General features: G+C 39.2%; 2 protein-coding genes and 1 long non-coding RNA gene across 4 annotated transcripts; 1 reads left to right on the plus strand and 2 right to left on the minus strand.

The window, feature by feature from the left end:
- The first annotated feature begins 1,313 nt into the window (after positions 1 to 1,313).
- npm1a (nucleophosmin 1a) lies at positions 1,314 to 7,038 on the plus strand. Its single transcript, XM_013274551.3, has 11 exons — positions 1,314 to 1,477; positions 2,576 to 2,655; positions 2,913 to 3,032; positions 3,191 to 3,284; positions 3,400 to 3,515; positions 3,603 to 3,694; positions 5,024 to 5,084; positions 5,174 to 5,284; positions 5,419 to 5,529; positions 5,629 to 5,703; positions 5,996 to 7,038. Exons 1-11 carry the CDS (start codon positions 1,432 to 1,434, stop codon positions 6,038 to 6,040), a joined length of 951 nt encoding a protein of 316 aa, XP_013130005.1. The 5' UTR covers positions 1,314 to 1,431; the 3' UTR covers positions 6,041 to 7,038.
- A 1,942-nt stretch (positions 7,039 to 8,980) lies between these two features.
- On the minus strand, positions 8,981 to 12,959 carry LOC100710159 (claudin-7-A). 2 transcript variants are annotated; one of them, XM_003450486.5, is made up of 4 exons: positions 12,473 to 12,957; positions 10,477 to 10,641; positions 10,305 to 10,389; positions 8,981 to 10,205 (listed from the first exon to the last, which is right to left on the minus strand). In XM_003450486.5, the coding sequence occupies exons 1-4, from the start codon at positions 12,693 to 12,695 to the stop codon at positions 10,037 to 10,039; spliced, it is 642 nt and encodes a 213-aa protein (XP_003450534.1). In that variant the 5' UTR covers positions 12,696 to 12,957; the 3' UTR covers positions 8,981 to 10,036. The 2 variants fall into 2 exon arrangements, with proteins under 2 accessions (XP_003450534.1, XP_019219450.1); XM_019363905.2 differs by having other exon boundaries at positions 10,305 to 10,641; positions 12,473 to 12,959.
- Positions 12,960 to 22,280: 9,321 nt separating this feature from the next.
- LOC112848018 (uncharacterized) lies at positions 22,281 to 24,846 on the minus strand. Its single transcript, XR_003221890.1, has 3 exons — positions 24,586 to 24,846; positions 24,357 to 24,418; positions 22,281 to 22,404 (listed from the first exon to the last, which is right to left on the minus strand). It is a non-coding gene; the product is annotated as an uncharacterized LOC112848018 (long non-coding RNA).
- Between the last annotated feature and the right edge of the window lie 55 nt (positions 24,847 to 24,901).

The following is a 24,901-nucleotide window of genomic DNA, read 5'->3' on the forward strand; positions in this document are numbered from 1 at the left end:
ACAGTTCTGTGCAAAATTTTAGATCTTAATCTTTCTTCATGGTGATCAAATTCTTACAGTACTTTTCTGCATTCCTAATTTCATCAGTTATGACAAGATCCCAACATCTAGCAACATCGAGCCCAAAACATGACAAAGCTGCCTCCATGTTTTACATATGGCTGTAGAGAGTCACTGTTGGGTCTCCTGACGTCTTCCACAAATGAAATTTCAGGTTTGTGTCAATCACTCCATAAGACCTGTTGCCACAGATTTTCAGTCAAGCTCTTCTGTAACTTGGCACACCTCAGACTCTTATCCCTGTTTCACTTCCCTGAGAGTGGCTTTTCAACAGCAACCCTTCTACTGAGATCATTTCTGATGAAGCATCAGCAAACAGCAAGTAGATCAACTGATCAACTGGTTAAATCCATCTCTCAGGTCCTGTGTCAGGTCTTTGTTGGATTTCTTTTTCTACTTTCAAATAGTGTCCATGTGCAGTAGATAGTTTTTTGCTACTTCTTTGACTTTATGTCTTGAAGGACACACTGCACACTATATGGCAGGGTTTTTTTTTGTTTTTTTTTGGCTAATAGCTGTTTAGAAATTACCTTGTGATGAAAAAAAAATTATGCCTATCAAACTGTGTTACCTTTGGCATTTCTCATAGACTGACCCAACAGGCTACTATGACAGGCAACTAGTAACAAGGTGCCAAAAGAGAAAATTTAAAATTGGTTCTTTAAATTGGTTCAAGCTTCATCCCTAGAGTTAGGTGTCCTAACTCAGTCATTCTTGAATGACTGATAGATCAGTGTTGAGTGGCTTAAAAAATAACTTTGAAATTAATTTGTTATTGTAGGGTCTTTACATTACATTACACCTTGTTGCTATGATTTGGCGTTATATAAATAAAATGGAAAAAAAAAAAAAAAAAAGTCAATGTCCAGAATGAAACTTCTTCTTCAGAAGATACCCAGAAAAAAATACAAGAAGGTCTGGCTACCTGGAAGTGAACTATAAAGAAATAAGGAAAGGCTCAAGACGTTTTCACTCTGCTGACACCTAGAGGCAGATTTTCAGCTACAGAACAACATAATAGGTTTGATGCGATCGTAAAATTAAAGGTTTATGTAAAGAAAACATCTTAAATGACTGTAGTATGCATGGGAAAAGAAATGAAGGACTATAATGTTGAGCCGTATCTCAAAATGACCGTAATTCCTAACAGTCAATGCGCTTTTGCGCTTTTCCAACACAAACGATGGAGCTAGCTGCATGATGCCCTGTGCATCCTGTAGGTGGCAATGTGGGCTGATTTTCTTTACTCCGTGCCTCATTGAGAATAGAAGAAGAGCGGGAGCGCTGTAGCACGTTAGTTAGTGGCTGCTGGTACCATTTGGTTAATCTTCTACAGCATATAAAGAGTTTGTCAGCGTCCTCGTCTCCAACATGAACGGGCTGGATGAACCAATGGCACCACAAAACTTTCTTTACGGTGAGAGCACCACTTTGTTTTATGTGTGGCTTGAGGTTGTTTTATATTCTGTGTTCTCGTGTTTTTTGGCGTTAGCAACAGATACATTACATGTAGCATGCTTAGCTGCACGTGCCTTCTTCCAGACGAAGACAGTGGACCTGTTTGTATTTAAAACATTTAAAATGTCTTGTGTTGTTAGTTGTTATGAGTCGTGGCAGGAGGTTGAATGAGTCCTGCTGAGCTGCTGTGCTTCAGACCACTTTGCCACACACGTGCTTGATTATCAACATGGCGGCCCCCGTGATTTATTAACTGAGTTGATATCTGATCAGTTTCTTTAAAGAGTTAGCGCTGCTGTTCTATTGAAACACCTGCTTTTTTAGATGAACTGTCCCCCTGACGCTCTTCTTCGAGCTGAAAGTTTTCTGCTGGCCGGGGAAATTGGTCTCAACGTGGCTTCAAACACACGCGGACCGCGTTGACCTCCTCCTGCGACTGCATTTTAAGCCACCTCAGATCTTAAAGAGTGTTTCTATTCTTCATCTGTCCTTCTGCCCTCTTTACTCACTAAAATTTAACCTCTTCTCTTAGGATGGATACTTCAGACACCGTTTAAACAGCAGATACGTTCACAGTGTACTGGTTTAATGAATTGAAAATAGAGAAGTTGCAAATTCTGAGGTGATTTAAAAGAGCAAGAGCTAAACATTTTTTTCACACACAGAAACCAAGCCAAATCCTTCCAAATCGTCTTAATCTGATAATAGATTGTTCCAGATAGGTGATGATTATCCAAAGCTCTGCAATTGGCTTTTAACCCAGGTTAATTGAAATGCCATAGCTGTAGAGGATGCATATTGGAATATTAACATGGCACGTGTCTTTGCTAGGTGTTTCAGAACTTTAGCATAAGTTTTGAAGTGATTTTCAGTTCTCCCCCTTTCTTCATTTGAGGGGAATTCCTGCTGTTGCCATGTGACAACGTTCACCCCTTGTTCTGTAGGGCTCCCTCTTGTGTGCATCTTGAATGTAGCGCTTTACACCTAAGTGGTTCTACTCATTTTCTACATTTGTATTCTTTTAAAATAAATCATTTTATTGAAATCTCTTAATCAGGGTGTGTGCTGGAAGCTGGAAAGGAAGTGGTCTTCAATCCTGACGACGATGACTTGGAGCATCAGCTGGATCTGAGGATGGTAGGTGTCTTTGATGCAGTTTGTTCATCCCTGTATACTTGAAGCTCTTACCATCGGGCACACAGAATGTAGAAAATGTAGTGCAAAGCGTACAGAAAATTCTCATATTTCATTGTGTCCCACACACTGAGCACATTACTTGTGTTTTGTGAAGAGAATGATGCAGCCAAGTGGTACTGTGAATACCAAATCGTTGGTTAACATTTTCAGTTTGAAATTTCTCACCACCAAAACGTCAAATGTTCTGTTGTCTTTAGGTGTGTGTGGACCCCAGCACAAAAGATGAACTTCATATGGTGGAGGTAGAAGGGCAGGACGCAGAGGGTCAGAAGGTCAAGGCAGTTCTGGTTTCACTTAAGCCCTCTACTTTGCCAAGTGTAAGTAAACTTTCTGCTTGAAAACACACCTGGGCGAGCAAATGATTTCATGCTTTAGTCTTCCTTAGCCTCACATGTAGGGGCTTCTGTGCTGCTACCTCAGGAAAAACTGCTCTGTATAGTCTTGCAGCAGCTGTCTTATGTGTGTTTTGTTGCAGGCGTGTCTTGGTGGTTACACAATCACACCCCCAGCAGTTTTCCGCCTGAAGGCAGGTTCTGGTCCGATCCATATCAGTGGACAGCACCTTGTCAGTGAGTATTCATAATTCTGAGACTGTGGTGATAACCCTCAAACAATCAAGACCCCTCGTAGCACAGCAGACTGAGTAATTTTTGATTATAAATTCCTTGTAAATTGTCCCCGCAGTGATGGATGCAGATCAGTCTTTTGATGAAGATGATGAGGATGACGACGATGAAGAGGAGGAAGATGTCAAAACATCAAAGAAAAGGCCTGCTGCTTCCCCTGCTGCAAAGTCTCAGGTTTGTTTGGTTTTTTAAATCGGTGTTAGTATAAAGTGTAAACTTGTCACTGTAAATCACATGACTGACTTTTAATCTCCTTCACAGAAAAAGATGAAAATGGAGGTGGAGGAAGATGATGACGACGACGATGATGATGAAGAAGACGATGATGATGATGAAGACGACGACGATGATGAGTGAGTGTCTGACCACACAAATGCAGTGAAGTCCTTAAGTTGACGTCCTCATGCGAACAGATGGTAGCTTTGCATCTTTCCTCCTCCTGCCTTTTAAAGAGCTGATGACTGTCGGGAGATCAGTTGTTAAACATGGCCAGCTCTGGGCAAAGTGTTATTTTATATTTGGGTCACTGCACTGCTGGGAAAAGAACGTACTTCTGCTCATCTTGCCGCCAGCATGTGTAGCTGGCTTTAGTTGAAAATGGCCCTTTTTTTTTTTTTTTTTTTTTTTGTTTGTTTGGTTTTTTTTTTTTTTCCCCGACCAACTGAAATAGTGAAAATGAAATTCATGGCGAAGGTCAGATGGCTTTTGAACACCTGTCCTATCATGTTTTATAAGAGCTTATTTAATAATTAATAATAATTATTTATTAAATAATGCTTAATGGAGCTTTCTTCATAACATGATAAAAGCAAAACTTGTAGGAAACATCTAAAAACTGGTTATATTATTTGTAGCCACAACAGTGTGCAGTTAATAGTTACTGTCATTATGAAACTAGGGAAAAGGTTTTCCGGTCCATGTCAGACTTTGCATAACCCATGTCCATGCTACAGAGGTAGCCCCTCGTTTAGAAATAAGGTCCTCGATTTGTTTTGACTCGTCTTTCTGTTTGCCATCATTTCAGTTTATTTTGAAAAATCTCAACAGGATCTTTAGCTTTATTGTGAAAGGTTTATTAAAATAAACAACCAGATGGCGGGGCCACACGCTGGGTTTACGGTCTTTGTTGCTAATGACAACACGAAAAACAGTCGCTTGTTCATCTGTAGTGTGGTTATTTTAAATATAAAAGAAAGAACTTTAAGAAATTAATATAGCCACTACAGTGACCATCAAAACAATGAAAAAAATATTGCCGTAAACAGTTTATTTTACGACACCACGAAATAAACGATAGCATAATATGAAACGATGTTTTCATCATGTTGTTGTCATCCAATATATATCGTTATATCGAACAGCCCTACTCCTCCCTCAAGTAAATGGGAACAGTGCCCTTTGACTTCTGTGCATCTTTAAGTTGTATTTCTGTACTAGAATGGTGAGGACAGTTTGGAGCGCTGTTGCTTTTAGTCAAACTTTGGCATTGCTGCAGGCAAGAGGTCAATTTTATATTTAAAAAAAAAAAAAAAAAAGCCATTCATAAAAACTGAAGCAGTAGTGGTACTGCTGACACAGAGGGCTGTAGTAGTTAAAAGGGACTTAATGGGTTTAATGCATCACATAAAAAAAATTAAGTTGTACTTGAACTACTGTTGCTTTAATCTTTCTCATTTCTTCAGGGATGATGATGAGGATGATGAGGACGACGAGGAGAGCACGGAAGAAGAAACGCCCGTCAAGGCAAGCGGATATCTTTATCACAGGGCTTTAAATTGAAGCTTGATTTGCACACGCACACTCTGAAACTGACAGCTGCCCATTTGTTACAGGCCAAGGCAGCTCCGGCCAAACCTGCAGCATCCAAGCAGACGCCATCCAAATCCAAAGCACCTGCACAGAATGGCAAGAGTTCAAAACCAAACACTCCAGCCAAAAACCAGGTAACAATGGTTTACATGAGCAAGATTTCTTAATGAATGACGAGCAAAGGCAAATATAATATTTAAAGATTAAATTCAACACTTCTAATGTCTAGGCTTTTTATTCATTTTCATTTGTTTATTGCCCTATTTAGGAAAAGACACCTAAAGGAAAAGGTGACAAGTCTCCCAAAACCCCACCAACTCCCAAAGGACCTTTAAGTATGCCAGAGATCAAAGCCAAGATGATGGAGGCAGTGAAAAAGGTTGGTTCTTGGATTTCCTTTGAAGCGGTTTTATTACCATTATTCTGTTTGGCATGATTAAAGTTGTAAATTGATTATATTTGGGTTTTGTCATTACAGGGAGTAACATTGCCTAAAGCCCAGCCCAAGTTTGAGAACTTTGTGAAGCATGGTCACAAGGTGACAGATCCCAAGGTATACAACAAATCTCTATTGCCTGCTATTATAACATTCCTGCTTTCTTAGATTATTATGGAAATGTAGCTACTAGCTGTAAATTTGATTTAAATGGAGGCGCCATTTATTTGTCATACCACTAGGGGGCATCAATGTCCAAATATTCCAATCATAACTAAGGAGGAAGTAGTGTCGCAGTAAATGTGCTACACAAGAGGCCATGTTGCTTTTTGGCACATTTTAAATGCCTATGAACCTGCTCTGGTTTTGACAACATTTTAAGTCAGCTGTTTTTATTTTTTCTTCTCAGGTCATTGCAGAGCTGTGGAAGTGGAGGCAGGCATTGACGGAATAACAGACGTTGCAGTTTTATCTATTTTTATAACTTGTTTATGCCCATAGCACCTCTTAAACCCTCTGAAGCCAAACTGAGTGCCTCACACTTGTCCTTAAATTGCTCTTTACGTATAGTCCACTTCAATTTGCCCTCCTGGATGAAGAGATTGGAGAGGTAGTGATGGCCGGTGGCTGTGCAGTGCTGGTGCATGGTCTATCCACCTCCATCACCCTCTTGTAAGAGCACAGGGTTTGGTTTGTTTTTTTTTTTGTTTAATAAATAAATCCTTGCATTGTTATAAACTTATGATTCTTGGCACCAGAGAGTGGAGGATGTTATGTTTTTTCTTTTTCTATCCCCCCAACTTTGGTAAGTTTGATATACTCTTATTAAGAAACAGTTGAAATAACCCATCATTACACAATTAAAAGTGCATACAAGCTCCAACTTTACTTAATCCATTTTCAATGGGGAACTAATACTGACAATGCTCAGTGAAGTTCATGTTTGTTTTAGTGTAATTAAGAACAGGTAAATTTGTCACTTTTTCTGGAACATTGTCGTTTGTTTATTATAATGTGAGATTTGTTGCATCATAATCCTGTGACAGCGATTCTTTCCCTTCAAAATGTGTTGGAGATGTATTTTTACCGTCCAAGGGGAAAACGATTCAGCCAATCGGTTTGGGCAATGAACCTAGAAGTGGAGTAACAACACATTTCAGCTCTGTGAAACTGTTTGCTCTGTGTTGCCATGCCAACTGACAGCCCAGAGGCCAAAGGTTACATGCTCAGTAACTGTATGTGTGAGTTAATTTGCAAATGAGTTGTGTAATGTTTCATAGAAATCTCTACTAGTATCAAGTTTGAAGAAGATGCAGTTTGACCAGCTGAGGGTATTCTGTTCTCGGTGCATGAGGCCTGTTAAAACACAAGACCATTCCATGCTGTCAAGTTTTTATGACTTTTCAATAGACTGTCCCTCAATTGATAAAATAATAAATGTGTATCTTTCTGTTATTGGTCTTTATTTAAAATTAGGTTGTGCTAACACCTTTTCTGAGTTATTGCAACATTCCTCTTGGTGTTTTATGGACAGAAAGGATGAGACTGCATGTGACCTTTGAACAAATAACTTTTTATAAGCGTTTTGTCATCTGACAAAGGAACCATTTTACAGAAATGCAGATGGGCTATAAAGTTCTCTTTGTAATGCTGTTAAATGCCAAGGCCACTTTAGTGTACACTGGCCACGTTTCTAAGCAAGATCCTTCTGATTGTGTTTTATCAAGCCACTCCAGTGTCAGCACATTTTACTCAAATATTCAGATGTGCTGCAGCAACCTGCGAATGGCTTACGATGTGAATGATTGTGCAGCTTGAAAAGGAACATTCAACCCCACATTAAGTTTACATATTTTACTGGTTATCTAGATTCTTCGTATGAGCTGCCTGTTATGGGAGATGTTAAGCATCTGCCTTCCTTTGATTATAATGGAAATAAATGGTACAGGATGTGTGTTTTTAAAGGGAAAAAAAAAAATGCAGTTTCATGCAGTAAGTACCTCTTTGCTGAACCACACCTGCCAACTCACACTGCAGAGGGAAGTGTGACAATGGGCTCGTGGTCATGCTTTAAACACTGATGGCTTCCCTCTGTTCTGGTGTGTGGATGTAGTTCAGTAGAAGTATGGTTAATATATAAAACTTTATAACAAGGTTTATGGGGGTTTTATTTTTTTTACATTTTGAGTCCCACAAGGTTGATCCTAATGTATTAAAGGGTACACATCGCTATGCCTAAACAATGCAGGTGGATAAATAGCTCTGTGAGGTGAACTGTTGATATAACAAGAAGCCTTGTGCAAGAGACCCTGTTTATTTAATAAGTATTATGTATCAGTGTGGCTTTCTATTACGTGTATAGTAAAAGTTCCTTCAATTCGGCAAGGTACGTTTCTGATTATCAGTGTTATCTGGCTGATTAGAGTAGGGGATGTATTGTGTTCAGAATTTAGACAAATGTTTTCCAACTTTAAAAACAAAATGGATTCCACATGAACACCACTATTATATATAACAATAAACCAAAAGCAATTGAAACATCTTATGGGACAATACAACAGATGTTTCTTTTTTTGAAGTTGTGGGACACTGGCAGAGAGGCGTTAGAAGGTTTGACCCTTCTAAGCAAAACCAGTATAAGTAGTTTTATGATCTGGGCCAGAGGGAGGAAAGAGTAATGATTAGAGAATGGCAGGCAGAATGAGAAAAGGAGATCTAGAGCAAGACACTACAGCCTCATAAACGGCAAGGATCTCAACCTCTGAAGGCATAATGACAAAGCGAGGGATGGGGAGAGTAAAAATACAAGGAACAGGGAATTCTCTGCTCTAGTTATAAAGGTATCGGGGTGGGGGACATAGTGTTACAGTTTAAAATCTATCATTAAGCAGTCAGGCACACACAAACTTTAAGTATTTAAATTGACAGAATGCTGTATTCATCTATAGCCTACACACCAACATGTGCAGCTTCTTTCCAACTACAGGCAGCTTTATATATATATATATATATATATATATACACACACACCACTAGGTGGCATTAAAGGCAAAGCAAAGCAGCCAGCAAAACTCATACAGCTGAAGGAAGATGGCTTCCCTTTAGAACTGTGTGGCCTTCATGATTTCAGACTCCTCAAAAGGAAATTTATCTGCAACTGGAGTCTGATGTGTCTGCACTGCAATACTGCTAAATGCTAGAACCATGCATGTGTAACGCAAAGGGGTTCCGATATCTTACAGCACAAGCTGGCTTCTGCGCACCATTACATGAAGTACAACACATGTGCATTCTAATCAAATATAAACCTGTCCACACTAACACAGCTCTTTTCTCTCCCCCCTGTACTTTCATTGTCTTCATTTTGAGATGGCACAAATCTAAAAGCCAGAAATTCTTTCCATTTTTAATGTACAACACAAATTTACAATAAAAAAAAAAAAAAATTCTTTAAAAACTGAAAATTTATTGTATGCAACAGATATTGTGACAAAACACAAAACAACAGTAATCAAGACAGAAAAAGTCAAAAACAAGGTCACAACATTTCTCAGCAAAACACTAGAAATTTTGAAAAATCTGTATTTGTAGTTCCAAATTCACTCCTGCAAATGATTAAAAAACAAAACAAACAAACAAACAAAAACAAAAACAAAAAACTACAGCTATAATAGTTTGTGGTTGTATGATTTGTTGCGTGTTTACACAGGGGAAACAAAATGTGTAATATTGGTAGCACAGAGCTTCTCATCTTGGATGGCAGACTAAATATTATGCATTCAGTCCTTACAAATGTTTTTTTTTTTTTGAAAAACAGGAGTGGGGGGGCGGGGGGTTTGTTGTCCAATTGTTGACATTGTTGGCAACTTGACCCACTATGCTCTCTCATGTGTTATGGCACTCTCTGATGGCAGCAGCAAGATAACACAGCTGCCACATGCCAATGAGAAGAATTTAGTTTGGAGGGGGAAAGAAAAAAAAAAAAAAAAAAAAAAAAAAAAAAAAAGGATTTGCTTACAACTGGCGCGCCCCAAAGCTCTTCAGACACCAAAGCACATTGCAGAGGTTCACTGAACCAAACCCATAACTGATCTAAAGGGTCTACTGCCAGTGTCACAGTACCGCATTTTGGCAGAATGAGGGAGGACTGACATAGTACGTGGGTGGTGGTGTGGTGTACATTATATAAGCACGCAAGCAGTAGGTACAGATCCAGACAAAACAAAGCCAATAATCTTGGTCTCAGGAGTAAACAGCCATCATTTAAAATATTTTACTGGATTTAATAAAATAGAGTAACATCACAGGTTAGTACTGGTGAAACTAAAATACAAAATAAAAAGTGAGGTCTCCACCTCCTGCGATACATCTTTGCAATGCTTCAATCTCTGAGTTGGACAAATGTAAATGTTAAAGTGTTCCTTCAGCCTCAAACCAGGAACGTTCCTGTTCATACGTAATCCTTGTTGCTACCAGTGGATCTGGGGTTGGAGATGGGATACTTTGGTCCACTTTGACGCCCTTTGCTTTTTGGACAGCTTGCTGCCAGAATGCCACCTCCCACAACGGTCAGGAACGCACCGGCCCAGGCAATGAAGATGGCAGAACCGAACTCATACCTAGAAAAAAAAAGTTAGTCAGTCAAACAGATGAACTATGCCAAGATGACTCGATATTCAGAGTACACAAAGGTCAGTTTGAGATCGTAATGTACATACTTAGTGTTGACAGGGGTGAAGGGATTGTAGAAGGCCCGGATGATGTCATTCGCATACCAAGAGCAGGCAACAATGGCACACAAAGCTGTGGCAGAATAAACAACATTATTCAAACTGTTAACCTTTTTAAAAAAAAAAAAATTAAAGACAACCAAGTCGGATCGCTCTTTACCTCCAATCAAGATAATAATTCCACCACCCATTGCAGTGCGGGACTTGCGCACTTTGTCATCTCCGCCACAGTTGGTACACTTCATTCCCATGCAAGCAACACCCAGACCAGCCAGCGTTACAATAATGCTCACAATCATGAGGGCGCGGGTTGCCTGAAGGGCACCTGGTTTAAAAAAAACAAACAAAACACAAGGGCCAGGGTTAAACCATCAGTTAATGTGACAAACATGAAGCACTCTGTAATATGTTACATGGAATACAAGGGTGTGGTGACAGGCTGTAGGATTTACTACCGTGAATCTAAGAGGTAAAAAGAAAGCAAAACAGCAGCATTTTCCTGCAGCAATTTTTTGGTAACTATACTAAGCTGTCACTTATATTTGCAGACTTATGTGTTTAGATTTTCTATGTGGAAGAAGATGGTGGAAACACAGACAAACACACAACAGAGAGACCGGTCTCTTGTGTCTCACTGCCACTCCCTATAACAACGACACACAGAAACTGGCTCTACCCGGAAGTCTAACAAAGCTCGAGGGGGAGGGGTTGGGGGTTGGGGGTTGGGAGCCTGGCAGTACATGCGTGAAAGTCTGAAACAGGTCTAACCAGGTTTCAGGTTTCACTCTTAGGAAGACGCTCCCAACCTCAGGCACTAACAGATCGCTTTTTAAGCAGGTGCACACTTTGTTTAAAAAACAAAACAGAACAAAAAAAAAAAAAAAAAAACCCAAACAAAAAACCACCATCTGACAGAATCTGGGTTTCACTAAAAATCAGACAACGAGCTCGGAAACGACTTGTTCGCACTTGTTCTGAATTTGTGTTTCTCCTTCCCCAGTTTTGGTATCCATTGTTGGTAAAGAAATTTTAAGCACCCATTTCTGAACGACAGGCCATTGTTTACTCACTTGCTCCATATCTAACCACCAGGTTTAATCACACAGTGTTTATCAGAGTTGGATTGGGTTCATGTTTGAAGAGGTGATACGGCACTGCTGCAGATATTTTAATCAAATGTTTTGACAAATAACACAAAAAAATAAACTGATACAGATGGGTTTGTGTTTGTTCATCGAAAGAAACGGTCTATGAACCATCAAGTGAATTAGCTATTCACAACTACAAATTATGTGATCTGTCCCACAGTGACTTTCAGGCAGTTTGACCCCAGGGCACAGCTTCGATCAGCTGAATTTGAAGCACGGGAAATAAAGCTGCCATGCTACTATTAACCTATTTTTGCCACTGATTTATAATAGGAGATAAGAGCCATAAAGATGGTTGGAATACAACAGGAAGAACACTTTGGTCAACAAGAATGACCTAGACTTTACAGCTCCATGACCCAACTACATTTTTTTTGTTTTCCCCCTGGAATATAGTCGAAAAGGAGCTGCCATTGGGTGTTTGTTAGAAACATTTGTTGCTCTGCTCTATAGAGAAGGGTTTTGCATATGGCCTTCAGACATAGATGAGTAAATGGTGTCAAATAAACTCCCACACGGAAAGGTGAGCTCCACATGTGGGTGGGTGGGGGTGCTCTATCATACAATGGCTTATAGGTAATCATTGCCAAGGTGTGCACAGACATTCCCGTGTGTAAAATAGAAGATGAGTTTAAACATTTGGCCCGTTAAAAGCCTTTATGAACCCGAGCTGCTCTGCGCAGGTGTTGCCTTCCTCGGTGGTTTAAACAGGAAAATTAAAGAACGAGTGATTAAACCGGTTAGACCAGTTCTAGGAAACCAAGAACCAACCTACAGACTGCGCCAAAAAGTTGACAGAAAGATTTAAAGTAGGCACAATCTGCAAGTCACTTCCTACCAGACATTAAAATTTCCTCTTCTATCTTAAGAACAATGACAGTACAAGTTACCGTAGTATTCACAGTAAGCCGGAGCCTGCCGTTAAACTTTTAACCTATTTGGCCCATTACAGAGAGAAATTATGTGGACGCTCGTACTTATTTAAAAGCCATCAACTGTGTTACTTACTGTTGAGCTGCAGGATGGAGTCGTACACTTTACACTGCATTTGACCTGTGCTCTGGAACGCACAGGACATCCACAGTCCTTCGTACATGGAGATCGCAGTGATGATGTTGTCCCCGACGTAGGCAGACATCTTCCACTGGGGCATAATTGTACCAACTACTAGTCCAATCATGCCCAGAAGAGCCAGGGCGAATCCCAGAATCTGAAGACCCGAGTTAGCCATTTCTACTTCTTCTCCGACTTGACTTTGAAAACACAAAGGACGCTGTTCACCTGTTCAGGTACTCCTCAAGACACAGACTTCTCTCTTCTTTAAAAAAAACAAGTCTGCTTCCTTGAGAGAAAAAAACTGGCTCCTCTTTTGCTATCTAGGCACGTTTTCCTTAGCTTTAAAAAAATAAAGTTAGCAAACAACAGCTATATGATTTCTCGACGATTCCTCGCGCACCTGCTTGGCTGCCGCACCTTGAATGGAGAGGGAATAGCGGGAGCGAGCTTTTTTAGGCGGTTTCACAGGTGGGCGGGGACGCGCACGTAGTTTCGTCTGCCGTAGCACCGGACACCTGAAGTTTCATGATGTAAGTGTTTCCTGAACCGGACCACTGCGATGCCACGGATATGCCCATAAATAGTTTATAACAAACTGTACACATTACATATATGTATATTACAACTTCCTGTCCCGCTTTTGACACAGTGATAAGAAATAAAGAAAGACAGACAGGGAATTGTTTTACTGCTGTAAAATAGTGAGGTCTTTTAAATTGAACTGTTTCGACAGTCAAAATGAAGATTCTGGATAAATAGTTTTGTATTATTTATAATAAATTAACAATCATAAATTAACAAATAATAAAAACATAATTTTATGTTCAGCTATATATATATTAAGATATTTTTAAGAAAGCTTGACATGGTGAGAATGTGATAAACAACACAGTTCCGCAATTCTTACCACAGAAAGACGCTGAGTAAATAAAACCAATCAACAGTAACAAACACAACATTTTGCAGCACTTTCACCACTTTGTGAACCAGTATTAAAATATTGCTATCCACTGAGCTGTACAGACAGCATCTGGTGGAGACAGATTTTTCTGACCAGGAAGAGTCTGCAGCTTCGGCCTTCTATAACGGGGCCATTCTGTTAAGCATTCATATTACTCTTTGCTGTATAAATAGTATTATAAGAATACAAACTGTCTTTCTTTTTTTATTAGCCAAAATAAATTTCCAAAGTGGGAAGTGACAGTAACATGCCTGGAAGTAATGTGGGAAATGAAGTTTCATACAAATACCACAGTAACAATAATAAAAAGTTTATAAGTTTTGTGTGTGAGTGTTTTTGTTTGTTTATTTGTTTTTGAGACACATGGGTAAAACAGTATGATCACGAGTCATGTTAAAATTTACCTTCAAGACTATGAACTTACCTCAGTACTGTAAAAAAATCATACTTGTACCTTAGAATGTTATTTTTTAGTCTCAATATTCGCATATTTAATGGAAATGCCAACCTGTGAGTTTATACAATAGTCAGACCTTGTTATAGCAATATACTTTATATTACTGTTTGGGTTGTTAAAGGGTTTTAAATCTTTTTATCCAGTACATGTGACTGCTTAGTTGGGCATAATATGCTCGAGTTACAGCAAATGTGAAATTGCTTACTATACATTACATGTGGCTTATTTATTGTAGGTCAGCAGAGAAATCTAGTAGTGGTTAAATGTGTGCCCATGTGATTAGACTACAACAACAGCTATATGAGTGATGTGCACTGATGGATAGTTTTATGACAAAACATTGCATTAGCATGTAAGTATGATCAGATTCCCCCCGATCAATAGATCATTTGGAACATCTCTTACTTCTTACTATTTATTACCTGTAAACGTTCATTTTCAGTTTTTCCTGTAAATAATTATTTAATTTTGTACATTCTGTCTTTGTGTATTTATATTCACTACATATGAATATTGCCAAAACCATTGCCACCATCTGTGTTACTTAAGTATTTTCCTAGATTCCTTTAACAAGCACGTGTCTTACTGCTGGAATTATAGATAGAAAAAAAGTGAGTACTGGGGAGTAATTCAGGAAGATTAGACTGGGAGTGTTACTCACCCTGAGGGTGAGTAACACCGACCGTGTGCCTTTACCAATTCACAACAACAACATGAGTGTAGATGAGGAAATGCTGGACATTTTAATGCGAGTTATCAGTCAGAAAGTCTATAGACATCCAGCACTTTGATTTGTGTCATCTTCTTTTTTTTCAATAACTGGATTTTCATATTATTTAAATATGTACCTTACTGAGAAATCTGAATTTTGATTACACATAGAAAGAATGAAAAATAGGGCTCTCTTTCTCTCTCTGTTTGCCAACAGTGTGGTAACAGTGGGCGCCAACTCACTCAGCAGTCAAACAGGTTTTGTTAAGGATCTGCTAGAGTTGATGGAAAGCATAAAATTGTACATTCAAATGCAATTTCCACATACAAGTAAATCTGACAAGCCCAGGCACGTGGACTTCTTATTCCTGCTTTTGCGCCGGTGTGTAACATCTTAACAAAAAAGTAAATTGTAGAGCAGAGGTGTTCTACTATGAAACCGAGACTTTTCACTTTAAATCTGATGTCACCACTGTGAGTCATCATACACAAAGTAAACGATAAATATTTTTGACTTTGTCTCTTGAGTTTTGGTCAGTCACATGACTCATTCGACACGGATGGCAGCAAACGGAACAACTAAAATGTTTTTATTTTGCTTCACAGGGCGTGTCCTTTCATCGGAAGTTTCGGGAGGATTGCTGGTAGATCTCTTATCTGTTGTTGGACAGGTATGTTAAACTTTCAATTTATCCATTACATTTTAGTTAACCCGCTCTAAACGTAGCCACGTGCCCCACGTTCTGTGACTGTGAACTACGTTATGGGGGGGGGGCTACATGATTAAAGCCATCACCTGACAAGCTCCCCTCCCCCACAACTCCATCTCTAACAACAGGCCATTTCCTCCTGTCGTTGGAAGATTTGAAAAGGAGAAGCTGGATGGAAGCCAGGGGTTTGAATAGGTTAGCTAATAAAAGAAAAACAGGCAAAGGGAGGGTGTGTTGCTTAAAAACATTTAAATAGGTACTATTTTTTTAAAGCGGAAAAGTGAGTACATAACAACAGCTGAGGGACTATATATAACGAGTTTGGTAATTATTAGCAAATTGCACCAACCAGACAAGCAATTTGTCAAGTCAGTGGAAGCATATATCCCAGTATGACACATCATTTGCCTACGATGCTCTTACAAGATTTAAAAAACAAAAACCACACATACTCAAAAATGAAAGCAAAACTATGCAAGGGAACTTCATCTGATTCAAACTGATTTTATTTCTGTGGAACATTTCACAAAAGCTCAGTGTCGAGCATGTTAAAAACACAATATTGAACGGATGAAAGAAATAATAGGTTCATGTCTTTTAATCTGTATTTGCTCTACACGCTGAATTCTATGAATTACAGTGTCGATGGCCTTCAGACCTTTGGCTATACTTTAAAAAAAATTAATCTCCAATACCAAAAAGCAAGCAAACAAACAAACAAAATGCTGATTGGCTGAATGACCATAAAACTGACTAAAATCGATCTTGGCACTGCAGTCAAGCTTTTACCAACGTAGTGCTTACCACTCTTCTTCAGCTGCTTGTTTTTACAGCTCACTCCAAACAGTTTAACACGGTTAACTGAAGTTAAAGCAGTAGGTGTAGATTTCAGACACCGGACACCGTGTTATACACCCCCATTCGACTGCTCCCTTCAGCTGAACGTCTTTTTTATTCATTTGTGTTCATGAGAACATGAAATTAGCAAAAGGCTTAATTAGAAAAAAAACTACTATAACATGTATTCAGCTGTTGCAATGCTTCTATCTCTAGGGTATGTGACTGGGCTGAAACACAATCCTAGCCTATGGGGAGCATTGTGTCAGGAGTTGCATCTGGTTTAAAAATTCAAATATACAGAACCATCTACTGCAACAGACAGCAGTCCACTTTTTTGAGAAACAAAGGAGCAACCCAAAAAATGTTTTTAATGCATTTGTCGCCATCATAACATGAAATCAAAGAAGCCCTATATAGAAAAAAATGCTATAACATTGCAGTCAGCAGTTGAACAGACTCTCATCTGCTGTGCACTCAAATGAAAAAAGAGGACAATATTTTCAAAAAGAGAATATTGTGCACTTCCACCCCTCAACTCCTCAATAGCACAGCTGAAATGTGCTTCAGTCCTAAAAATCATCAGAAACACAGCTGAATAAAAACCCTGAACATGTAAAATCTTGTGGTTTATACATTAATTCATTAACAGGTGACTCAATGTGCATTTAAGCAGATTACTTCCTCAAGCCAAGGACACAGAAGTACCATGATATCACACAATAGTCATTATCTCTCACTCTGAAACAGGAAAGAGGACCATAGACTATTGATAGACGTAGCAGGATCAACAGGGCTATATACTCTCTACTCACAATGAGTCAAATGTTGCAAAACTGATCGGACAGCGCAAACAGATATTGACCGAAACTGCACCACCAAAGCAGCCCAAGAGATGGTAAAGTGTGGGATGTGATATTCTTCAATGGTCAAGTCAGTCACCTGATCTCAATCCAACAGATGATTTTGAGTTATTAAATAATAAAGTGAGATCTGCAGCACCCACAATGAAGCAGTAATTCAAGGCAGCTGCAGTAAAGTGAAGAAGTCTCAAGTGAATATTTGGTTATGATTTAAAAGAAACTCACATCTGTAAAATTATGTTAGGTTGTGGGGACTATGTATAAAAATAGCTGTACTTCCTAAACAGTTGATCCAATTTTTTTTTATCAATCACACCTTTATTGTTTAGTTTATAATCCACATTACTGACTTCAGAATACACACAAACTAACCAAACAAGTTTTTGTAGTTTAGTTCGTTTTATAGAGCAACGTAAGGAAATAACTCACTGGAACTCTTTAAAATGAAACAAATACCTTTGAAATTTTAACATAGTTTCAAAAATACTCTAATCACAGATTTTATAGTTTGCATGAAACCTCAGCATATCACGTAGGACTTTTCCTCATACAGTAATGACTCACCTGAGGTCTTTTTTCCCAGAATTGTTCTTTATGATTCTTGGAAGCAGGATAAAGGACATAAGGTTACACAGGGGTGAAACAAACAGACATGTGAAGTGAAATGCTGCCATCTAATGGTTAAAGCAAATAGAACACAAAGCAGTTCTATACACAGCCATTTTAGCTCACTCTTTTACTAAAGCACCCATGAGTATATGATGCTGTTCATATATTTAGAGGAGCTTGAATATTTAAGCACACGGTGTATGTTAGGACTTATTATATTCATCATTTAAAGTCATGGGGTCACATATATACAGGTAAAACAAATGAATGCTGTTTGGCCAATTTTAATCTTGATGATCGCAAACTGCGTTTTGTAAGCCTACTTCTTATTTGCTATTTTCTAGCAAACATTATGGAAAAAAAAATGAAAGAGCCAGCAGTCATTCCTGTTCCATAAAGCGATGGAGAAATCAGCTATGATCTTAAACAAATGGAATGGCCTCTGCTTTTGCCTTCAGAAGTGCCTAAATTTGTCATAGCATAGATTCAACAAGGTGCTGGAAACATTCCTGAGAGATATACAGCTTCGACAGTGAGTATCCTATTCCACCTCAAAAGTGCGCAATTGGTGGCTGTGGAGGCCATTTGAGTACAGTGAAATCACTGTCCTGCTCAAGAAGCAGTTTGAGATGATTTGAGCTTTGTGACATACTCGAAGCAGCCATCAGAAGATTGGTGCGTTGTGGTCATAATAGTACACAGGTAGGCTGTGGAGTTTAAATGATGCTCAAGCCGTAGTAAGGGGCCCAAAGAGAGGAAAGAAAATATCACCCACTCCATTACCCCACTGCCCCCACAATGGATCCATGCTTTTATGTTGTTTATGTCAAATTCTGACCATACAATTACAGTGTCACAACAGAAATACAGACTCAACGCAACGTTTTTAAAAAATCTTCTATTGTCCAGTTTTGCATTGCAGACTCAGTTTCCTGCTCTAAGCTGACCGGAGTAGTCTTCTGCTGCTATAACCAATCTGCTTCTTCACAGATGGTCTTCTGAATAGCTTGGCTGTAATGAATGGTTGTGGTGGGCGTGGTCTGCGGTGCCGTGCGGACGCACCTGCATGGCAGCCGCAAACACGCCCGCCTGTTAAAACACTGGGACCTCTGTCACCTCGCGCAGCTCCTCCGTAAATGCCGCCGCTCCCGGCTGGAGCAGCACCTCGCGCGGCTCCTCTTCCTCCGGCTGGCGCAGACCTTCGCGCGCCTCGTCCGCCGCCTCAAATTCGAGCGGCTCCTCCACCACTCCCGGCAGGAGCAGCCATTCACCCGGCTGTTCCTCCTCCTCCGGCAGGCGCGGACCCCCCGCGCCCCTCGTCCACCACCTCCGGCTGCCGAGGTGCCCCACGATGGTTAACTGAGTTACTGTTACCTACTTTTCAGCTTGAAGCAGTCTTGCCATCTCCTCTGACCTCTAGCAACAACAAGACATTTTCACCCAGAGAACTGCTGCTTACTGGATAGTTTCTGACCATTGTCTATAAACCATAAAGATGGTTGTGTTGGACAATCTCAGTAGATCAGCAATTTCTGAAATGCTCAGACCAATCCATACCATGTTCAAAATCACTGAAAACACCCTTTTGTCCCTTCTGATGATCAGCTTTAACTTCTGCAGTTCATCTTGACCACATCTTAATGCCTAAATTTACATAGTATATTAAATTTTAGCCAACTATCTAAATTTGGCTGTATTTCGACAGCAGCTGTAAAAGGCTTTACTCGTACCTTTAGAAAATGTTTTTCATCGCCCTCTTACATCTCGGGCATTGGACAACACTTGAGAAGAATGAAGCAGGAACACAGGCACTGTGTCTCACTGACATAACTCAACATCTCTGAATATTAGTTACTGATATGATTTATATTTAGTTTCTTTCCTCTAAGCAAACTTTTACTAAAATGTTAAATGTTAATTTTCTTTAGAATCTGTTTTTATGACATCTTTTGCTTCATACTTAGAAGTGATGCTAAATAGTAAAGCATGATTTTCATATGCATTCCCATAACGTACATGCAATTCTTGCAAATTTTTCTGTCATTCCTCTGCAACCGTTTGATGCTGTGCTATTGACAGTAAAATCAACGACAGACCATGCAAATTGCATGCAGTCGGGAGAACATTGGCACTCACTGGGAAAACATAATTAAACGCGGTGTAAGGTTGTGATTTTCCCACGTTTGTTCAAATTTAGCATGTAGATTCCTATAATAGAAACATACACATGCTGAGGGTAATTGGTTCCTCCAGCTATCGTGAGAACTATATTTGGTTTAATGCCTTAATCCTTATTTGTTGCATTAAGAAATATAAAGCTCCATTCAGTCTGAGCACAGACTGCTCCACTCTGTGTGGGTTTACTGAGAATAATCTTATATAAATGCGCGAGTCATGCTTCCATGAGATTTAAGATGCTCCCATAAAGCACAAGGAGGATCAGAGGAAGAAAGCGAGCTGTCTGACCCTGACTGAGGTCACATCTCAAAGGGGAACTTGTTGTGACAGACCAGAGTGCACAATAATCTCCTCGATCAGATGCTGCTCAACTTCGGCTTGCTCCAGAATATAACTTGTAGTCTAATTATCAAAGTCTGCGAGGCATTAATTTACCACAGTTATCGCTGACAGATTGTAATATGTAATTGACTGCTGGGTCGTGAACGAGAGACGTAATTGCAGCTATTCATCCGTCTGATATGTTTTGGTTAAATAATCTTGGTTCTTTGAAAAGACAGATTGCTTCTTAGTAGATCAGACAGATGTTAGTTTGTTAATTCCCCATCAGAAAAAAAAAATATGTATGATATGTATGTTTGTTTTTCTTGTTTGCTCAGTTCTTTGGATTTATACTGACAGATTTGACAGCAGGGATGCTGAGGCAAAGAGGAGAAAATCAAGGGGGGTAAAAAACCAGACATTTTTTTCTTAATATATATCAGGCTGCAGAAACGACAGACATGCCAAAGAGCTGCAAATAACTGACAGACTTTGTTTTGATTTTTTTGTGCTTATTGTCTGAGACATTTGGAGAGTCCAATGCTGAGCAAGGAAGAGCCACACAAGAAGACTGGCAGCTGCTGTCTTGAGCTTTCAGATCTAAAACATCAGATTCTTTCACTTCGATAACCTCCATGAAAACTCCTTGAATTTAAATGTAGATTATGGCTGTGGAACCCACGTACAACAAGATTGTCAATTGGGAAAAGGGGCAATTTGAAGGGAAATTGAAGAAACAGTGAAATCTGAGTTGTTCTTCCAGCAAATGCTTTTGCTTCTGACCTCAGACGTTGAGCTGGAGATATGAGGCACATTCTTTAAGGGGTCTGGCAACCTATGCTGTGTTCAGTATGAACAACTGGTCTCCACATATACACACAAAGAAGGAAGAGGGCACAACAATGCTTTTTTGAACTTGTAAGGCTGGAAAGGTGCAATGCCAAGAGGCAGCTCTACAATCCATACCAGTACAGTGTTTTGTCTTCGGGACGCACCTCTGATCACAGACCAGGACCAGAGTTTCTGTCTGGCTTCACACTGTCAACTATCAGTAAAGGTAAAGGTGAACCTGGATTTATAACCTTTACAGAAAAAGACACATTTGTCAGCACAGTATTCTCATGGGTGATCCACATACAGGCGGACTGCACTGACCCTGTCAGAACATCACTAATACGGAACGGCAAAGCACTCTAAGAAATATAATTTGCGCTCAAGAAGTTCAAAGGGACGGTGAGGGCCTCGAGAGCAAACGGCACATCTGAAGAGGTTCAAATCAAGATAAGTAAGTGTCCATGCTCCATTTCGTGATATAACAAACCACTATGCTGCTCCTTTTTTTCTATTAAAACTCACATGAAAGCTGGAATAGCTGCTAAGTGCACTTTAGCTGTATAACATTTCATATTTGGCATTAATAGGAGGCTGGAAAGGAATTTGTTTCGCAGCACACTATTCTTCAAACACTCTACTTAGTTGTAAAGCCAATCTGGTTGCTGGCCTTTTTCAACTGGTCACCATGAAGGAGCTGGCTCCATTCCACCAGCCAGTGTAAGGGTGATCTGTAAAGAGCAATTACAGGGTTGGATTATTTTCCTTCTGGCTCACCAGAATGCCTTTTCGGCTTGTGGAGTGAAATGAGAAGACATTTGCTCCTTCTGAATGACAGCTGCAATGGCTGCCAGCAACCAAATACTGGGCTAACTGAATAACGCCTTCTGTTGATTGTTATACTAAAGTAATTTAGGCCTTACCTAAAAGTGAAAGTGTTTCAGTGGAGGGGCACTTCTAGGTTAATTCATATTAATGGAATAAGCTGTTTCCAAATGTCATCAACCCTTTTCACATTTGCAAACCTCAATTCAGTGGGAGAAACATGTTACCTTCTAAAGCAATCAAATTAGTTGGATGACCTATTGTAGGGTCTAAGAATACACTCAAAAAAGTGAAATTGGGTGGTTTTTACATTTACAAGAGTCTGACATGTAATTTGAACAAAAGGATTTTATGTTTCTACGGTAATTTAATCACGTATGATCTGCATGAAATTCAACAACTTAAAACTAGTTCAATTTATTCTTGTTGAACTGAATATGATCTTAAACAATGACATCTAAGGTAAAGTTTAAGGCCACAGATCGCAAGGACTGGAAGTGCATCGTTGACCAAGCTGGAATCCCTACGGAACCCACAGTGGCGTATTGGCTTCGTGGACAGCCTACCTTGCTGACCGCTAACTAGGGACAAAAAAAAGAAAGATTCTTGTTGCGATGACGTGATACAGTAAGAGTAGTAAGAGTGGTTTGTTGCCTGGATATCGCAAAATCATGGACAGGAAAATCACAGGGGTTATATAAGGCAGAAAAGCATACATACACCGCGTGTATGCTATTGCTATTTATTGTGGTTTAACTTGTCAAGGACAAAAACATAAAGAAAATTCTGTATCAAATTCATAGCTTTCCAACTTTTTTTAAAAATATGGAGTGGCAGCTTGGTGGCATGGTGATTAGCACTGTTATATCAGTGCAAGAAGGTTCTGAGTTCAAATCCACCAACTGGCCAGGACCTTTCTGTGTGGAGTCTGCATGTTCTCCCTGTTGCATCTCTCTGGGTACATGCAGTTACCCTCCAAGACAAGCAGAAAAAGATAGATAGAGTGATGGCATTTCCTAAAGCTATTAAATTGGAGGGGAAAAGAAGATGCGTATGACAAGCTTCATGTTAACCAAACTCTGATTCGTTGGACACTCCAAAAAATAACTCTTTAAATGAACTTAAAATACTCATGGGAAGGATTTTCATGTTAATAAATGCCCCTCTAGTAGCATTATGTACTTTTGTTGGACTACTATTTGCATGTGTCAGATCAGCTCAATTGAATTAAGTTGGATTCAACTGCAGTAAATATGTTGATTCATCATTAATTAATTAAGTTGGTCCCACTCAAGTACATTAAGTTGGAATAACAGAACTGCATGATGCTAAAATAAAGCAATTTAATCACATGGAAATCCTTTCCATTATTTTTTAATGTTCACTCAAATAGTTCTTTTTTGAGTGTAATTCAGAGTGAATAATCAGAGATTTCAATCTAATCCACCCGTTTTAGCATGGAGCCTTTAGTTATCAAACACAAGGCAAAGGCTAAGTCTTTAAAGAAGTTAAAAAAACATTTTTGGCAAAGCAGATAAGTCCAACAAATCATCAAGCTTAAAGTGGCATTATTCAGTACAGACACTGGAAAATCACACTGCCACTCCTTAGACCTGTACACAAAGCAAACTGGTAGAGTTCTTTTATATTAAAGTTTTTCAATTCATACAGTACAAACCCTCCCTTTATTGAATCCTGTAATTTCCTGTCATTCATATCAATAGGCTCTGTTTACAATGTCCACTGGCTTTTTGTAAGTGTGCTACTGGAAAGCACACTGAGCACCACTGAAAAACATGAAAAACTACTTTGTGAAAAATAACTTTTGTTTTTCCAGTTAAATTCACTATTTGGTCCCTCGTTCTTCCTCTTCTTGTGCAACCTCTGTCCTCTCCCTCCCTCTCTCTCCACCCTCCTCATTCAACTAGAAACTAGAAAATGACAAAAATATAACCTTACAATAATTATTATAAGAGCAAGTGGGGCGTCCACAATCGACAACAGCACGCTGCTTAGTTATGTGAAATCATCATCGATGAATGTGAGTAAAACAGAAGCTACAGCTTTATCATTTTTGGTAAATTTACATGTTACACTGAATAAAAGACATAAACTGATCCATTTCAGTTCATAGCAACATTCAAACTGAATACAGGCCGCTGCTGGACATGGACAGGTAACATCATTTTGACTTGCTGTCACCAGGATCTGGAGCTGTATTGTAAACAAACACTGATGCTCAATTCGATCAGAATAGGAATAGAAATGTTTTAACAGACAGAAATAATAACACATTAGCTCCTTGGCTGGCAACTCATGAGATACCAGCAGACTAGTGGATCAGAAGGTTACTATTAGCTAATAATCTCTAGTGATATAAGTAGCTTAGATCACTAGCGATTATTAGCTGACTAGCTAGTTAGCTAGATAACATAGCTAATGTCCCCACATTATCAAAACAGTTTACACTTTTGCTGTATTTCAGTTAAAGTGTGTTTTAAATCTACATCACTGATGTGTGTCATGAAATTACCTCTTCATCTTCTTTCTCCTGCAGCAACCATTAATGGCAAGCCATTCTTCTGTGTGAGTGCACTGCAACATCATGACATCAACAACACTGGACACAAAACCTGTTTTCATTCTATCCTGTATTGTCCTCAATAGACAAGTTAGGAAAATATAACATTTGAAAATAATTCCAGAAAATGATACTAAAATATGTTATTATTAATATAATTAATTTGAGCCAGGACACTTACTTATATGCTTAAGAGAAGAAGAGTAGTTAGCAGGTGGGTTTGACAAGATCTTGCAGTATTGTCAGTTGATTCTGGGTGTCAGTAAGTAAGGTGGCATATAAAAATCTGCACATGCCTGTTGATACTACACGATTCAAATAACAATCACCCTCTTATGCAGCGACTGCTGCTAATATTTAGCTAGCAGTACACTACAGATGGAAAGTGTAGCCAGTGTCAGTTTCTGACTTTGTCTGCAGTTTAAGGGCTCTCAGGTGTTAATTCAGGTTTGACACAGGTCATTAATTTGCACTGTAAACACAGCATCTTATTAGGA

Source organism: Oreochromis niloticus, linkage group LG10, assembly GCF_001858045.2.
Source record: "Oreochromis niloticus isolate F11D_XX linkage group LG10, O_niloticus_UMD_NMBU, whole genome shotgun sequence".
NCBI classification, from domain to species: Eukaryota; Metazoa; Chordata; class Actinopteri; order Cichliformes; family Cichlidae; genus Oreochromis; species Oreochromis niloticus.

Excerpts from the sequence above, each read along its gene's own strand:
- npm1a (XM_013274551.3), top strand. The coding sequence starts at position 1,432 with ATGAACGGGCTGGATGAACCAATGGCACCACAAAACTTTCTTTACG. Across the intron at positions 3,516-3,602 it reads CCCCTGCTGCAAAGTCTCAG|AAAAAGATGAAAATGGAGGT; the intron begins GTTTGTTTGGTT and ends TCTCCTTCACAG. Across the intron at positions 5,530-5,628 it reads TGATGGAGGCAGTGAAAAAG|GGAGTAACATTGCCTAAAGC; the intron begins GTTGGTTCTTGG and ends TTGTCATTACAG.
- LOC100710159 (XM_019363905.2), bottom strand. The coding sequence starts at position 12,695 with ATGGCTAACTCGGGTCTTCAGATTCTGGGATTCGCCCTGGCTCTTCTG. Across the intron at positions 10,642-12,472 it reads CTCCATCCTGCAGCTCAACA|GTGCCCTTCAGGCAACCCGC; the intron begins GTAAGTAACACA and ends TTTTTAAACCAG. Across the intron at positions 10,206-10,304 it reads TTCACCCCTGTCAACACTAA|GTATGAGTTCGGTTCTGCCA; the intron begins GTATGTACATTA and ends TTTTTTTTCTAG.